Source organism: Haplochromis burtoni, unplaced genomic scaffold (genome assembly GCF_018398535.1).
Source record: "Haplochromis burtoni strain Fernald_Lab_line unplaced genomic scaffold, NCSU_Asbu1 Contig_24, whole genome shotgun sequence".
In the NCBI taxonomy this organism is placed as follows: Eukaryota; Metazoa; Chordata; class Actinopteri; order Cichliformes; family Cichlidae; genus Haplochromis; species Haplochromis burtoni.
Window position 1 is genome coordinate 1902562 of NW_024582385.1, and position 17771 is coordinate 1920332.

The 17771-nt window shown below is 41.9% G+C and overlaps 1 protein-coding gene across 2 annotated transcripts; it reads left to right on the top strand.

Moving 5' to 3' along the window:
- Positions 1–62: 62 nt before the first annotated feature.
- On the top strand, positions 63–17762 carry LOC102290707 (C2 domain-containing protein 2). 2 transcript variants are annotated; one of them, XM_042218836.1, is made up of 14 exons: positions 63–921; positions 1238–1333; positions 4341–4460; positions 7478–7579; positions 7936–8034; positions 9661–9769; positions 11099–11207; positions 11292–11356; positions 12064–12179; positions 12312–12474; positions 12739–12980; positions 13307–13574; positions 13798–13828; positions 15753–15966. In XM_042218836.1, exons 1-14 carry the CDS (start codon positions 631–633, stop codon positions 15835–15837), a joined length of 1896 nt encoding a protein of 631 aa, XP_042074770.1. In that variant the 5' UTR covers positions 63–630; the 3' UTR covers positions 15838–15966. The 2 variants fall into 2 exon arrangements, with proteins under 2 accessions (XP_042074770.1, XP_005926853.1); XM_005926791.3 differs by lacking the exon at positions 13798–13828 and having other exon boundaries at positions 65–921; positions 15753–17762.
- The last annotated feature ends 9 nt before the right edge of the window (positions 17763–17771 follow it).

A 17771-nucleotide genomic window follows, 5' to 3' on the forward strand; every position in this document is an offset into this window, starting at 1 on the left:
TCCCTCGAGGTCTCGACAACAACAAACGTCTCACAAATGTCGCTGTGCATTCTGGGAGTTACAGTTTGTGCCACATATCCGTCTGGAAGCGATAACTTTGTACAGTCACACTGAAAGTAGTCCACCGGGTCAGGCTGCACTCTTCTCCTGCAGGATGTTTTCCCGGGAATGTTACTCTTTATCTGGATATCGTCTGTTGGAGTATGAGCACGAAGCTCGGGCATAAGTCCGTTTTGGGAAACTTTTACGGCTTAGTAGCTAACGAAGAATAGCTAGTTAACGAGCCGTAGCGAAAATTAGCTTACTAAGCTAACAATCGTATTCAATGAGAGGAGGAGTGGGCTATTCTGCAGGTTTATTTGTACGCAGGCTACCTTTAGTTTTTTGACAATGGTTTAGCTTTCCACAACCAGCTTGCGTAGTTTGGAAGCCCTGTATGGCAGCACTGAAGCATGGATAACGATAAGCAGAATTTGTATTGGAGGTGGATATTTGTCTTCTTATCATTTTTGGGCGATTGAATTTATTGATTCCACCGTTCCTTAATTAAATACATAACATGAGGTTGGCAGGAAAATTCCCAGAGGAACCGGTGTGTTAAACTCAGATTATCGATCATTTTCCCGAAGAATGTCCGACCCAGAAAGTTCCAGTTCATATTTTGGGTTGGAGGATCCGCAGTGGCTATGTATGGTCACGTTGTTTATCGCCTCCCTGGTTACTCTTATACTGTATTTCGTACAGTATTTCCAACATAGACTTATAGGAAATAAGCAGGGAGCAGCAGAAGGGGACAATGCTGCGACAGAGGAGGAGGAAGCCGCCGCTCTGCTGGGATGGGCGCTGTCACTGAAAAGCTGGAAGAGTCAGTGGAGAAGAGCTTGGTGCATAGCTTTGAATGACGAAGCAAGGAAGCGAAAGGTGAGTCTCATGACCACCAAGCCAATGCTGTACTGTGGAGCAGGTGACTTCAATAAAAGTGTAGCATATAATGCGACAAGGTTATAAAATCTCCTCTTGTGTGCTGTAAAGAAATTCCCCCTTTTTTTTAATCATAACCCTCAGTTTGATATTAGAGACACTGTAGTGTAAACTCTCCACCTTCCTGCTTATGGATTGACGCTGCCAATGTCGTGCAAGCCCACATAATTTTGATTCCTTGGCAACATTTCGCCGAGTCTGCAAGACTTTGAGTAGGTGTTTGTTGTTTTAAAGTTTCTGCCCTGTCTCGTGTCAGGGTGCTGTTCTGCTGGCATTTGAAGAGGATGGTCTCGAGGCTTCAGATCTCACGCTTAGCAGGGTCTCCAGCTTTCAGAAGTCTGCCGGCAACAAGGTACTCACTCCATATTCTCACATTGGAAAACACCTTTGCACTGTTTTTGGCAGACAAGCACTGACTTGTCGACTTTCCAACGTTACTACAGGCTTTTCTCAGTAAATTTAAATGTTGACAAACTAATCTACTTAATATTTTATCAGCAGCAAATATGGTTGTTAATTAGGGCTGAACGATTATGGAAAATAATCTAATTGCGATTTTTTGCCCCAATATTGCGATTGCGATGCGATATGCGATTATTTTTTAAGGTCTTTGTCTTCTGTATTATTAAACAAAGACAAGCAATACATCATATAGTATGGCCAATACTATATTACATTAATTTTAAACTGTTCTTTCCTGGAAGACAGACCTCTGTTATGATGACATGAGGTGATGCATGAATTGATGACTGACATTTTTATTTAACTTCTTCAATCACAACAGTATATTTGAACATACACAATAGTTTATTTTTAGCTTACAAACATCTGAGCATAAAGTGCTGACAAGGAACCCTGGTGTAAACATTAAAATGAAAGTCAGTACAATGTGCAGATTGCAGAAATATACATAAAAAAAATCAGTGGCTTTACCACACTCAGTTTTTCGACATCTGTGAACTACTAGACAGTCATTCAATTAAAAAAATAATATTAAATAAATAAAACTAATAAATAAAAAATACACACATCTTACTGATCTCTGCAGTCAGTAACATTACACATAAAGTGCAAACATAATAGCAATTGTATAAACACACACACAAACACGCCTTTAAAACTTAAAGGCGTGAAATTGGACGGTCTAGTTCTGATTAGCGTCACCGCTGTCTCGGTGGAGTTTAATAAACTCGGCCGTCTGCTTCTTGCTATCTAAAATATAACCAGACACTGGTGTAAATTCTCGACTGTCTCATACTTCTGTTTAATAAGTTTTCTGTTTGACGTTTAGTCAGCTGTGTGAAAACCAAGGAGGAACCCACCCGGGGGATTAATAAAGTTTTATTTTATCTAATCTAATAACTTTAATCTCAGCCAAACCGATTTACTCACGAACAAACAAAACACTGAAAAAAGCCCAACAATAACATTTTTAGGTTGTCTAAGTGACTTATATATTACGTTTAACCCGAGCAGCGAAACTCCGCGGTGATCTGAAAATGATGTGCCGGGAGTTGTGCCGTTCTCGGCCGCATCAGTAACCCTCGAGCTCCCGGCTAGCTGTCGAGCTGGTGGGTAGCAGACGCCTCTGAAAACGTCGAAGCACTTTTGCAAATATGGGATATCTTGATAAACCGAGCAGATATTTGATGTTTACACAACTACTTTCTCGCCTGAAAATATGTTAAAAGTTTATTTTGTGACCCAGAAAGATTAGTATGAGTAATTTTAAAACTTAGTAGCGGCCGCCATTGCTGGAAACTGGAGTTTGGCTGGGCCGCGCTATGAATTCTGGGATATGGTAGTAATTTGGACAGCCTTCGGCGCGTCGCTGTGACGTAATCGGTCTACAAATGCGGCCTCAGGAGGATGCAGCCCATGAATTTGGACATGTCCAGAGTATAATCGCAGCCTTTGCGGTTAGAAAATTGCACTTGATCATGTCGCGATATTATCGCAAATGCGATATATCGTTCAGCCCTATTGTTAATTACCGTAAACTATACTTGAATAAACCATGATGCACTTATTAGTCATACAGAGTGTTTGCCCATTTTTGCCAACCTGTGTTAGAAAGTATAACTAGAAACTGTAACTTGGGAGGTCAGACAGGGACACACTGCTCACTACTTTTGTGGCTTTGCAGAGATTAAATGCAAACTCACTCCTTTCTTTGTGATCGTTGAGATATAGACCAAAATACCAGGTACTCTATGGAGTCTAGGGAGTTTAATGAGCAGAGGTTTATTTTTACCACACACTGTGTGTGTGTTGTGTGTGTGTGTGTAAGAAGCTTATAAAGCTGTCACGCTCAGCACTAAGGAGGAGCAGGCAGCCAGAAATACACCAGCACCTATGGTTATGTTTAGCTTTCCTCTAATACTGTACTTATGTCAAAGACATGCAGTCTTTGCTGAAATCAGAGTTAATTTGCTGAGTAAATATGTTTCTAAAGCTTAAACTACCTCTGATACTCAGTTCAGGTTGCATGTCATTCATTCGACTAGAGATCACAGATAATTATACTGCTTGATGCCTTTGGGATCTATCAGAGTTGTTCTTCTTTTCCTTCCTTTCAGAGTTCAAAGTGAAGTTGTCCTGAAGCAAATGCCAGTTTTGGGTCAGTTTTATGCAAAGTCAGTATGTTAGCACATTGCTCTGGTTTAACTGGGACTTCTGCCCATCACTGGCAACTGCTGCTGAGATTATACTTTTGGTTTGTCTCGTCTTACCTTTATCCTCTAATGTCGACTTAACAATTGACTAATTTGATTTTGATAGTTAAAGGTATTGTCACAAAGCACACAGAAGCTTTTCTGTGTAGCATTTGCATGTATTTGATCGGATTGGATATGCTGACGTGTCCAGGGTGTACCCTGCTTGTCACCCAAAGTCAGATGGAATATGCTATGGCCAAATCTCAAACATGGATTGAATGAGCTCTTAGGAAGATGGATGGATGTAAAAAGATATTTTATGATGTTTTGCAGAAGCACTTTGGGGTCCTATTTGAACCTCATAGCTCAGGAGCAGAAGGCGAGGTCATACTTGGTGAGATATTGATGTGGAGAATCACACAGATTTGGACAGATATGTAAACTTCAGCTTGGTTGATGCAAACTGCAAGGCAATAATTCTGGTTTAAAGTAAACCACATGAATGCATTATCAATGAAGCATCACACATGCATTCACATACAGCACCTTTTAGTTCAGTGAAAATTCTGGGCTTACTTTCTATTTGAATTGCATTCAAATGGTATAACCACATGAGTAGCATGCAAATGCTGTCACTGCCTTAACTCCAGGATTCTCTGGAGTTTTACATTAAACTAATGCCTCACCTTGTCCTCCCAACAGGCCGCTTCCTGCTGTGTGGTTGGGGAGAAGCTTCAGTTCTCTCTGAGCACTGCATCGACAGCCATGGCTACAGCAGATCCTTGTAAATATACTGTGTGTATAGCTCCATTGGAGCTGCAGGTAAATACTCTTAAATTTGTGAAGTCTTAGACTGCAAGGAAAATAACACTGTTGATTTCCTTTTGTAAAATATGTCTGTAACAGTTAGACTGTAGAGTTAAATCCGTTGGAAGTCGTAGTGATTTAGTTTAATGGGAGCTTTTACTGAACATGATGTGCTGCCCAGCATTGGCTCACTGCAGGCAGCAGTATTAGATTAAATGGTTGGGGTATCTTTCCTTCCTTGGCAGATGTCCCAAACAGCTCATTAACATCCCTTTGAGGCCTGTTTCCATATAGAACTGATGAAGTTATGATCCAAATAAGACTCCCTTGTTTGTACCTGGAAATTGCAGTGATTTGCTTGATTTGTCATTATCAAAACTGTCTGCGTTGATCTCTTAAATGGAGCCCTGCAGCTCACCTTCAGCCTTTCCTAACGCTCCTCTAGCATTTTGAAATAAATTGGAGCCAAAGTTGATATGTTGGCATGTGTAATGGGGCGTGTCCGGAGGCTTTCTCCTGCTTATAGGTTCATATTTACATGTTCAGAAATGCAAAAACTGCTTGTGTCTATGTAAGCTAATGCAACTGTATTAAGGCTATTTCTAAACTAATTAACGTGCTCTTCCATTGAGGTAATTGTGCTATAAATACAACCTGAGTGTGAGAGGTTTGGAAGCTAAAGTCAGGTGTTGAGGAGGTTTTGTTTTGGTCGTGGGTTAGTCGTTGTTTCAGGGACATAAAGGAAGCCTTTTGTCTGTCTTTTTCACTCCCACTGTTTCAGCTTAGTCTGGAAAAATCAGAGAGCTTATTCAAATGTTCCCATCCGTCCACTGGAGCGTTTTTTAGCTTTTGACTCAGATCCAAGCTAGAATACTCGTGGCTCATGATAGGAGTGCATGGGCATGTGGGACAGAGGCATTTAATGGACATAATAACACGGTCACTACATTAAGGTGTGCTGCTGAGTGTACTTTGTCTTTAAATGCACTACTGTATCACGTGACCTGATGAGGGACACGGCAGTATGACACGCCTCATAATGAAAAACTCACCAGTGATGATCTGTAGTAGATGGAGTGTGATGTCACACCTTTGTACCTTTGCCTATATGGAGCTATCATGGCTTCATTTCAAAAGCAGAGATTATTCCTTCACTTCAGATTTGCATTTGTGTAGTTAGTGTTATACAACCAGCAAAAAGCATCACATTCTAATTACAGCGTGCTCTGGGAAATCATTCCTTACTCCTGATTTCACATCACACTGGCCATATGAATCCCATTAGAAATGTAATCGCATCCAAAGACTTCAGTTTGGAAAAGGTTAACAGAATGATGTATTCAAGATGTGGAAAAGAGTCCCTAGTTTTCTTAAGCAAGTAGCATTTCTCTTTTGTTAGTCAATAAATGAACAAAAACTTGGTCTAATGTTGTCATTAGTGGTGTCAGCGTAACACACTGATTGTATGTTATTTACGTTCAGGTAAGGGACTAAAATCCTACAAGCAGTGTTTCCCATTATCATCTCTGCCTGCTACAGTTTCATAATAAACCAAAAATATTTTTATGCTTTTCATGGTAATCTCACCCTGTAAAGTCTGCCGGTCATAAGAGAGCCAGCTGCAGACTGCAGTGAGACACCTAAATATGTGTTTCAGTTATTCATTTGTCACAATGCACTTAAAAATTGAAGTGTTCTGTACTTTGTACTTTGTGCCGCTGGTATAAGGTAGCAGGTTGTTTATATTCAAGAGTACTGCTGCAGGCCACACCCCTTTCCAGAAGAGGTCTGATGAGTGATGGAGCCAGTAAGAACAGCGCATTCAGTTGATCACCCAGCAGATAAAACACGTCTTCCTTAAAAAGCTTTTCTTGGAACATGTTTTGAAGTAAAACGTATAAAGGAGAATTCACAAAGAGTTGTGCATTTATAACAGGCTGCTTAACTTTGTTATGTAGCCTGTATGAACAAGGACAAATGGGTGAAAAGCACCACTTTGATCTGAGGCTGAAATTGAAATAAAGAAATATAGATTAGCAGATTGGCGAGTGGTGATTAGTGTTTAACGCATCAATAACATTTCAAAAGATAAAAGGTACGAGATGTGTTCCTTGTCAGTCGTGTTGTTTGTTTTTGTGAATCGAATGATGGCGCTTTGGGAACAGCATTTTCTCCTTCCCTTTTTTCCACTAACAGATAAGAAAGGAAGCACTGAGGGACTTTTTCTTTTTCTCAGAATTGTGAACATTTGACTGTCTCTTATTATGTACGTAGTTCATCTCATTTCACCGTGTTAGGAACAGGAAAGACTATTTGATCACATGCTGTGGCTTTTTTTCCTGTGAGCACCTGTTTTGCACATTAAAAATCCCAGAACAGCTGTTCTTTTTAACTTCCGAGTATGGTCATGCAGTTGCATGGCATCGTGGAACATAAGTATGTACAGACCGCTTTGAAATGGCTTAAAAGTGATACTTTCATCCTAATAGGGCGAGTTTGTCTCACAGCTTCATTGTTGTTCGAGTTGTACTATTTGTGATAAGACAAACAGAAAAATATAAGCTTTATTGGGGACTTGGTTCCATTCAGATATATTTGAATTATTACCGAGGGTTGGAGAGGAGCATTGAGGTTGCTTATCATAACCCGCTGCAAATCTGATTGGCTCATAGAGGGAGACGCTGCGATCCAAGGAGAAAGGGAAAACTGCAAACGGAGCATCCTTGATGCCTCTTTAGTCTGGAGAACTGCAAATTATGTTTAAAAAAATGCAAAAGTGGATTTTGCATAATATGACCCCTTTCACAAAGCGTAGGTATGCACACCACCCACTCACCACCGGCTGCAACACAAATAGAATTGTGCGGGAAACACTGCGCTGATTTCGTTCCTCCACGCCCACCTCACATACTGAGCTGCTCCTTGTTTGGTGTATCGCTTCATCTCCAGAGAATCAGTTTTAGTTCATCTTTCTGTGAATTTGATGAGTACTGGATGAGTCATAGGGCAGCTCTTTATTTTCTCTTCCCCAGCTTCATCTACACATGCAGGAATCTGAAGATAAGGTCAAGGTAAGCTGGGAAGTGTCTCATCTAGAGGTGGAGGAGCTTCAGGTGATGCCCGCTTTCACTCAGGTAATCTTAAAGCAGCAGAATCGCAGATGTATAAACCTAACCAAAGGATGCGCCACACACTAACATGGGAAGAAATGTTTCGCTGTACCAAAATATAAAGAAATTGTGTGACAGACAGCCTTCATAGAAATCACTTTGTTTATTTCTTCATGTTCTTTTGTTACATCAACGTGTTTAGTCACGCAAACGAGGACGTGGAGAGGAAGATTCATTAGTTTCATTATCAAACAGTAGTCGAACCATTTAGAAACCAATAAAAATGGAATTAAAAGAATTGACATTTGTTTTATCACCAAATAGAACTTTACATTTCTAGTTTTACTCGATTAATATGGGGTATAATCTCTTTCTGTCAGGACAATGCAGCCATAAAGGAGCAGCTGAAGCAGCTCTTGTGTGTGTCGCATCCCTCTGTGCTGCTGAGCTGCAGGCCTGCTCAGGCCTCAGAGGTCAAGGTGAGCGAACGAGTCACGTCTGATGTAAGGCTGCCAGACTCATAATTACTTCCATCAGAGAGGGGTGTTTGTGTCATTTTGTCTGTAAACGTGACAGCCGGGGTGTAGAGCGGGTCGTGCGAACACTCCAGACTCACACAAAACAATTTTATGATTTATTAGTGGAGAATTCATCTTAGAAACTATGATTCCTACAAGTGTGGTGTTTGAACTCTGACCTCTCCTTTAGGGTCAAAGTGACAATTATGCTACTTAAAACTATGTTTCTTAAAGCAGTTGTTATATTCAGAACATATAGGCATGTATGAGCTTTCTAAATATGACCTGTGACCTTTTCAAACTGTCGTAAAATGTCTTTTATCTTTAGAAACTACTGCTTGTGTTTGTATCGGTAGGTTTAGAAAATGATACCAGTATATGGAGATTTGAAATGTCACATTATAGTTTGCATCACAGTGTCACGTTTCACCTCTGATCTCATGTTTACATTCCACACCTGCCTTTCTTTCAAGCTGAACCAAGGTGTGTTAAAGAAAGAAGTGTCAAGAGAACGAGCTGCCTGGTTAGGTTGAAATATGCTGTAGTATAATGTTTTATATTTATGTCCAGTTATTTGCAAATCAGTAGTTATTATTCATAACCTACTCATACATAATGTTTGTATGATCAATAAGTGTCATGCATGTTGCCATTATCTGACTTTTACTGCACTAAAAGCTCTATAAAAGTTTAAAAAATAAATAACAAAGAAGTATGAAGATATACAAAATACATTATGATTCCTTTAAAAGCAATGCTGCCCAGAGGGCCAGTTCCTTGGCTGTGGTTTGCGCTCTTACTGCTTCTTGTTGCAACCTTAAATAATGCTCATCTAAAGCAGCATTGATTCACTGAAGGTTATTATTCACAACCCACCATCACATGATGCTGTTTCACGTGTTTCTGATTAGATCTTACTTGATACAGGATGACAAGTTTTCTTTTTTGGTCCAAATATAGTTGTGAGTTACATGAGAGGCAGTGGGATTAACTCTTATTTTGATCAGAGGAATTTCCTTTCCTCTGATCAAAAAAGTCGATATTATTGACATTTATATATCTGGTCATCGGACCCCAAAGTTTCCAGATGATTTGAATTTTGTGGTTTACGAAATTAAATAGTCGCTCTATGGCGTAACATTTAAAATGTTCAAGATCAATTAGCCGGCAGTTTTAGCCGTAATATAAAACAACCATATAGATTTGCATGCTGGTTAAAATAAGTCTAGTGCTTTGAAGCTATTTAAGCATTAAGCTCATCAGATACGCTGCTATTTAAATGACCAAAACAAATCACTTTTGTCTGTAGATGATGCCTGTTTGTAATGCAAATTCATCAGCGGTGCTTCTGATGCAAATTCTCCCTGATCATAGAAAGGCCACTGCAAATGATCAACATGTGAAAGTGGAAACGGGGTCGTGTTGCAGAGAGTCCTTGTTCAAACATGAAGACGCTTCTCGTTTAAAGACACGAGCATACTTAGGCCTCTGCTCGTTTACGTGCTTCCAGTACTGCTCGTAATGCTGCGCTCACTAAATCTGTGCTGTAGGTTTATGTATGTACTCACTGCATGCTCTCTCCAATAGGAAAGCCAGAATAAAGTGGTATCGCCCCCAAAGCCCCCACGCGCCCATGAGTGGAAGCTGCTGGTGAAAAACATCCGAGTCACACTCAACCAGGAGGAAGATGCTGCAGGTCGGTCGTGCGTCTGCTTATAAATTAATGTTAATTCTGAATTTTTCAAGCTGATGGTGTTTCCTATGCTAACGGCTACGTTTAGGTCCAAGTACAGCGTGTCTAAAACTAAAGAGGTTCTGTTATGTTAAAAGCATTAGCGTCATCAGCAGGAGTGTCAGTAAAGTAGTAATAAGAAAAATAATAACTGCGCTGGTTATCTGTGCACCAGCTATGTAAACTCATTCAGAAGCGCTCTATTAACAGATAATATTTACCTCGGGTCCTGCACACTAAGCTGCGGAGAAACATGAGCTTCAATATATGTCACAAACAAAGAATCCTACACCCGCCGTGTTGACTTTGTATTTTTACCAAAAGGACTTTTTTTAAAGACATCTATTGTAAAGTTGAATTAGCTCCTTTCATCAGACTGCACGCACTGTTTGCAGTGTTTAACTGCCCGCTCTTTATTTGCATTACCACGACGATGTAATGAGAAGGTTGTTTAGAGGGTAGCTGACTTTGGTAATGAATCAGCAGCAGTGGGACTGTGCTTCCAGCATGGCTGATATTTACTTTGCCAACGCTGCATGACAAGGCCCCCCCACTCCCACCCCTCCATTTTAGGTAATCCACTGGTCAAAGCTAAACAATGATGGCAGTATATTAATAATACACCCACAACAGTAAGACAACGCCCAGCATGGTGGTACAGACCTGCACATAAACAAAGTGCCAGGGTGTGGTCATGTATGAGGCCAGAGAGCATTTGATAGATTGTGCTGATGATAGGCTGTTAACACGATTGTCCAGTAATGAAGTCTTAGACCACCCACAACAACTTTGTTTGGGTAGTTCCTGTGATGAGTCATTCTCTGAGTGTGAGTCAGCAGTTGTCGGGGCTGCAGACGTCCCCTAAAGCCTTCGGTCTGACTCCATATTGCACAGCAGAGACATGACACAGCACTTGACACTTCACTATATACATCTTCCTTCCTTTTATTGAAAATCAGTCACTGTCTGCTGGGTGTTTACGGTCGTGCAGGCTTTTATGTCGTTTTATTTATTTGTATTGTTTTAAGTGTTGTTCAATAATTTGTATTGTAAAGCACTGAATCTTATCTGTGAGGCTTCTGATTCACAGCTTGTGGCCACTAAAATTCATATAAGTGCTTAAGAAAATGTGTGCTCATTTAGCCTCCTCTAATCTCTGCATAATTCATCATATATACTCTGTGAAGTGATCCCGTGTTTATCCATTAGAGTGAGGGAGTGGAAGTGGCTGACCACAAAAAGAAAGAAAGAAAGCTTTAAAGTCAGCTCTTGGATGACACTTTGTGTTCGCAGGCAGCATGAATCCTCTGTGTGTGCTGCAGTTAGATGATCCTCCTCAGAGGTTCAACACTTCTGTTTCGAAGAACACGACGAGTCCTGCCTGGGACCAGCCGTTTATTTTGTAAGTGTGAACGCTGACTCCACCGCAGGTGGTTCTGATGAACAACACCGTTCACATACATGTAAAATATTCTTCTCTCACCAGTGAACTGAATGGACGATCGAAGGAGCTCAATATTCAGTTGATGAACGATGGACATCCTCCAGAGAGTAAGAAAAACTCTGCCATGGCCACTTACCTGTCGATGCTTGTGTTGCATTTACTGTAATGAAGAGTCATGTATTTTAGTGATCCAAGTATCGACTGTATCGATACCAAGTCGGCATCAGTATCGGATCGATACCAGCCTGGTGAGATCGATTCTTTACAAAGAGGAAACTGCCAGGTCGCCGCACTCGCCGCTGCCGTGTCAGCGCAGAGCAGGCCCGCTTTGCTCGCCCTCCCCCCTCTTGTGTTTCGATGTTGCGCTGTCACGTGACGTGACTTCGGGGGTTGTTAAGTTGTTTACAAATATGTATGTTTTTACCGGTTGTTGAGGATTTTAATTGTAATTTTTGTATTATAGTTTCTCAACAGTACTTGTTTGTTTTACTTTGTTTACCGGTTTGCGAGCACTTTTTAGTTCAGATTTTTCTTTAAAAAAATCAATAATAAAGCATTTTCTATTTAATTATAAACTTTGTCGTAATTATGTCCTGAGTTTTAACTGTTTAATATTAAAAAGGAAACGTCACAAAAAACACTGAAGGTCATGAGAATGAATTGAGATGTATCAGCGATACTGGCCCGTATTGACTTGGTATCGGATCGATACCAACATATGCAGTATCGCACACCACTAACGTAGTTCACACGTTGTGCCTCTCGTAGCGCGTGTTTCTGTGTAGCAGGCTAAATCAGCTGTTTTCTGTCTCAGAGTCCTTACTTGGTCAGGTGTTGGTGCCTTTTGATCTTGTGAAGAAGCACCCCAAAGGACAGCGTACATTTGAACTCGTGACCAAAGATGTAGTGACCGGATCACTGACTACTGACGTAAGACCCAAAAAGCTAATTTTCTATCGCATGTTTTCCTTTAATATCACCAGATTTCGATGAATTCCTTCCACGTGTCTCTTGTTTTCATTTACACGTAGTTTGGGTAGTAACTTGAATCGTGTGTTTCAGTTTACCTACCTGGAGCCGAGTGAGGTGAGGTCTTGGCAACCTCCTACCCCAGCCTCTAATAAGAGGGTGGAGATGGACCGCACGGTCATGCCCTGTGGCACAGTGGTTACCACGATCACAGCGGTCAAGAGCAAGCCGGGTCGACCACTCCCACTCAATATAGGTAAAGCCCTGGAAACTGTGAGGCCGCTGCACATTCCTTACACAGCTGTATTGTATAATAAATGATCCTGTTAGAGTTGCTTCAGGAGTTTTTGTTTGTTTTTTTTAATAGAGGGAAGTTAGAGTAGCACAGTTCCCCAGTCAGCTTTTTAGATGCTGGTTAGTTGGCAACTCAACTCGGTCATTTTCATAATTTGACAAAAACGAATGTTCTGAAAGTCCTTTACATGAATGAAACTACAGTGAGACGTTCTTGCTTCCTCAGATCCTGCCCAGAAGGCCGTGGTCAACAAGCCCAAGCTGGGGGAGCGTCGCGTCTCCGAGCAGGTGTCTATGTTAGGGGGCACTGTGAGTAAGGCCCTGTCCTCCTCCGACACGGAGCTGTTGATGCTCAATGGGACAGACCCTGTGGCCGAAGCCGCCATAAGACAACTCCACCAGTCTGCTAAACAGAAGCTCAAGTCCCCGGTGAAGAAGAGTACCATCATCATCTCGGGCATCGCCAAAGTAATTATGAGCTCCTTGTACTTGTACTTTTTCCACTTAAATAGCAGCTTAAATTCAGCTTAAATAGCACAAAAGCACAGCTGGAGCCAATCTTGCATGTTTGATACTCTGGAACTCAGATTCCTCGAGTGCTTTTTAAGCTAATCTGTTCCATAACCTGTGGTTCATAATGTCAGAGGAGAGAAGTTGATTTTAAATGGAAGCCCGTGCCTTGTCTGCAGCAGCGAGGGCCTTCTCATGTTGTTAGCACCCTTCATTGTGCCTGGGCTTTCCACACTAGCTCCACAACAAATATGGCTTTAATGGGAATGTGATTTATTTCCCAGACGCCTCTGTCTCAGGATGATGAGCTGGCTATGATGGCAGGTTACGCTGCAGCAATGGACGCATCAATGTCAGAGAGCAGCTCTACTCAGGATGTGACCACAGCGATCGCATCGGGGACTAGTACCCCTCCGGAGATGTCGGAGCCCACGGAAGGTCCCAGAGTTGAAGGGCGGCCTCCGGAGGACTGGGAGAGCCAAACTGGCGAGGAACAAGACAATGCTTCACTGTCCATGTGTGTGTCTGAGGCGAGCTGCAAGAAGAGCAGAGGTGAGAAACCTCTCGATGCATTTTTAATCTTTACAGGAGTATTATTAAACCTTACAATCCTGAAAAGGAAAATAATGCCTTTACAAGCAGAACTTGATCTGTTTTGGCTGTTTGGGTTTGTTAGCCACTCCTTCGTTATGCACTCTCTCTTTGTGTTCTCCTTTCTGCTTCCCCTCTACTCTTTGAACCTTTCCTTTTCGAACTGTCGTCACTGCCACCTTAGAGGAAAGCAGTGCTAAGCACACATTGTATGAGTAAGTTACTTCATGAGTTACTTGTAGTATTCTTGGTATTCTAATCTCTGTAGTTTCTGTTAGCAGTAGAATAGATAACAGTGTTTTTCTACAAGGTGAGATTCACTTTTGTAGTTCCTCTAAAATCATTTTGCAAAAAAAAAAGCTCACAAAATTAAAGGAATACTTTGAAAAAACATCAGCTCTGATTGGAGAAAAAATCATGCTGATATCTTTAGTGACACTGGGTAATGTGTTAGGGATGAAAGGGTGCCGCATCGTTTGATGAAACTGAAAATGATCAACCAATTCAAAGACGGCCCAAAAATCGAAGACTGGAACGACTCAAAATGGTCCTCAGTCATTTGTATGGCGCCCCCTTGTGTTTGTAGGCATGACTGACAACTTCAGGGCTCCTAATGAGGTGATGGATGGTGTCCCGGGGATCTCCTCCCAGATCTGGACCCATCACTGGTAGAAATGGGGGCTGTCTCATTGTTGCCCGTCTTGTGCTCTGTTAACTTCATTTCCTGACCAGATCAATATCCCAGAAGTTAAACTGACTTGATGCCGAATTCTGGTTAAAAAGTGTTCCTTTAATTTTTTCTGAGCAGCGACTGTCTTTTATTTGTGGCTGTACAACACAGATGAAGTGCCGTGAATGTTTCGGTATATTCACTTGCAATAAGAAATATTAGTCACTTGGCAGGTGCTTTCGGACCACAGGAACTTGATCATAACTCTTTAAGCCATGTAGGAGTTCTCCAGTATTTCGTGTCTTTAAACCATAAAAGCTCTTAGAAACCTTTTTATATCGCCTTCACTTCACTCGCTGTCACAAGAGGAAACTTTGAGTAAAAAACGTCAGCTGTATAAGTAACACATAGCTATAACATGCTAACTGTTGCTTCAGGAAAAAAAAAAATGGACAAACTGAAGTTTAGAGGAAACGCAAGAAGATGTTTACTCGCTGAAGAGCAACTTTGTCCGTATTTCCTCTGAAACTGCTGCCTGAGGCATCCACACACGATGGAGCAATGTGGAGCGGAAATGTAGAAGCTGACAAGAAAATACAACACCTGACAGACTGTGTGTCAGAGCAGCACACACACAGCTCCACCGTTTGGCTGTGACGCTGCAGAATCATAGCAGGTGAAGAGCGCCACTGCGAGCCCCTCCTCCTCCTCAGGCTGGTTGTAACCGTTGAGCTTATCAGTTTTAGCGCCTGACACGCTACCACTGAAACCCGGCAAACACATCTCTGATTACAACGCCCTCAGTCATTTGTAGCTTTTGTTGTGCGACGTGTCACACATTTTTAGAGGTCCTATTGCACACAGAACGAAGGCTCTGAGGGTCGCTCCCTCCAGTGGGCGGTTCCCCTCGTGTTTGGTCCAAAAGCATCTAGAGAAGATCTGATGCTGTTCTGCGTTCTTCTTTAGGAGTGTGCTACAAATTGAGGACACGAATGCCTCCTTTTTTCTTTGTCATTTATTTGTTTTGATACTATTTAGAGTTTCTATTGTTTTGTACTGACTAAACTAATCCACTGATACCGAGGATAACACAGGAGCTCCTTAAGTGTGGAAGCAGAGGAATGGTGCTTGTAGCCAGGCTGGACTATGAGGCTGCTCTCTGTTGGTACAGATTAGTATGTGTTAGCTGGTGATTAAACACAATATTACAGCTCTGCTGCTATTTAAGCCACATTTTTCATCCAATCCACAGCAAGTGTTTCACAGTAACAGTTTCCAACTAACACCGATTCTGTACCACTGCTGCTTTCGCTTTTGATTTGTTTATTTTAAATGAGTTTTCCCATTACTGCTTAGGCCAATACTACTCGTGCCTGTTTTTTATCTGTAGTAATGACGTCTCCTTGAGTGGTGTCACTTTGACACTATCCATGTCTCATGGCTGCTTCCTTTCCTCTTCTTTGCCACAGGCAGCTTCCTGCAGAAGAGCGCCAAGCTCTTCTTCCGACGTCGTCACCAGCGCAAAGACCCGGGGATGAGCCAGTCACACAATGACCTGGTTTACCTGGAGTCTCCGGCCGCAGTGGAGCGAGCGAGCCGAACAGCCACGCTCAGCCGCATGCTCAACCGCAGGAGTAAGAGTAAGAGTAAAGCCAACGGCTCTACCTCTGTGGGGGAGCCACATGCGTGACCCCCCCACTGTCCCTCGCTCACCTTGACCTCAGTCCCTACCACTTCAACTACCATCATCACCTCCACCTCAAATTGCACTGGCAAACATCTTGACTAACCTACTCCCCTCTAATGGCTGACCTGCATACTGGGGCTGCTGCATTGTGGATGGGCAACAAAAAAAAGTGATATTTTAAGGCTTCAAATAAGAAGCCACCAACAGCAAGCGTGTGCATGTGTGGATGATCCTGCCCTGGATTGATTTCGGAGATTAGTCCTTTTTATTTGATTTTATGCAACATTTCAAAATCTTTAAGTGCTTTTACGGCTGTGTTATGGACAGAAGGGACCGCCGCGCGCCATCACTCTTTACCTCACTGAAAGCTGAGGGCGGATTCAAAACTCTCCCTGCTGTAAACCGTAAGTTGCCTACGGTGACTCAACAGGACCAAAGACGAAGAGCCGAGTGGTGTTTGTATGATTTGCACAGTTTTTAGTACCTTTTAAATTAAAGTGCAATGACAGGAGCAACTCTTGTGCAAGAGACTGTAGTTCATTCACAAAGGGAGACGATTGTTTCACTGCAAGACTGCTGTACGTGGGAGCAGCATGACTACTTGTTGACACTAATATGAAATCATTTGTTTATTACTCGATGATATTCCCAAATAAAGCTAGATCCAGTGTGTTCATGACATGTGTAAGACTAAAAATTTCTGCCTTGGTTGTCAATTTCAAAAAAGAAGCAGGGTGTTTTCGAATCATATGCAACTGTCTCCTGTTGTACACTACTGTTCTCAGCAGAGTTGTTGTTGTGTCGAAAGGGAACTGAAGCTTTATCCAGGGACCGCAGCGAGACACGCGGCCATACTTGTGCTAATAAAACGGATCCTTCCTTACATTTCAATAGCATGAACTGCTCTGTCATTTTACGTGTTTCTAAAAGATGTGCACATGAACAAAAGAAAAGTGAACACCTATGACAGCAACCAGGTCTTGTGGCTGCTGCTTGTTTTGTTTTTTTTTAAATCCAGCTAATGATTGTATTTTTTGTCCTCTGTGAGCAGCTTGTTTCTGTACATCATGTTAACTACTGTTTGTTATTCTGCTCAGAGAGCTGAATGGTTGCCTTACAGTTATTCTGTGAATGATGTCCCAGCTGCTCGAGTCTTGTTCCTCAGCTTGACATGACTTTGGCTGCAGCCGCTATCAGACAAGTGGGCCTGAGTGTCTGTGGTGACCTGTTGGATTGGCTCTGATCAGGCAAGCATACCACTGTGTTTCTGCATCATCAGCAGTTTCTATAATCAATAAGCCTATGCACTTAACATATCTGTTGACTGGGTTGTTTACAATATTCGACTACCTGAGATATTAAAACACTCTTGCTCGTCACAATAATTCTCTTCTGCGGATCCTGCGTGGGTGTCTTTGTATTCATAATTACATGATCTGCTTTAATCCACCGTCACTGACTGTTGTCTGTTTAAAAACAAATAAAAGAGAAAATCATAGAAAGAAAAGGCCGAGAAAATAATCATTCAGACAGAAGCACCTTCCAACTCTGAGGAGAGGAATAGAGGGAAACGGATTGTTTTAAATCGAGCTCAGCTTCTTACAGCCTGCAAGCATTAACTGCTGTCGTGCAGTAAGCAGTGGGGCTGTAGGAGATTAATGAATTGCTTCCTGATGTTTTTTGTCTTTCTGCTCTGTGTGCGCAGAAAGTGGCTGATTAACTGTTGCTGCAAAGCGTCAGTCACTTCCTTGCAGGGACTGTAACTACTATACATACTGAGTTAAGCAATAAATATTGATTG

What these genes read in the sequence shown, in the direction of transcription:
- LOC102290707 (XM_005926791.3), top strand. Translation starts at nt 631, where the DNA reads ATGTCCGACCCAGAAAGTTCCAGTTCATATTTTGGGTTGGAGGATCCG. An exon ending in TAGCTCCATTGGAGCTGCAG is followed by an intron (nt 4,461 to 7,477) that starts GTAAATACTCTT and finishes TCTCTTCCCCAG; the next exon opens with CTTCATCTACACATGCAGGA. An exon ending in CCAGGAGGAAGATGCTGCAG is followed by an intron (nt 9,770 to 11,098) that starts GTCGGTCGTGCG and finishes TTGTGTTCGCAG; the next exon opens with GCAGCATGAATCCTCTGTGT.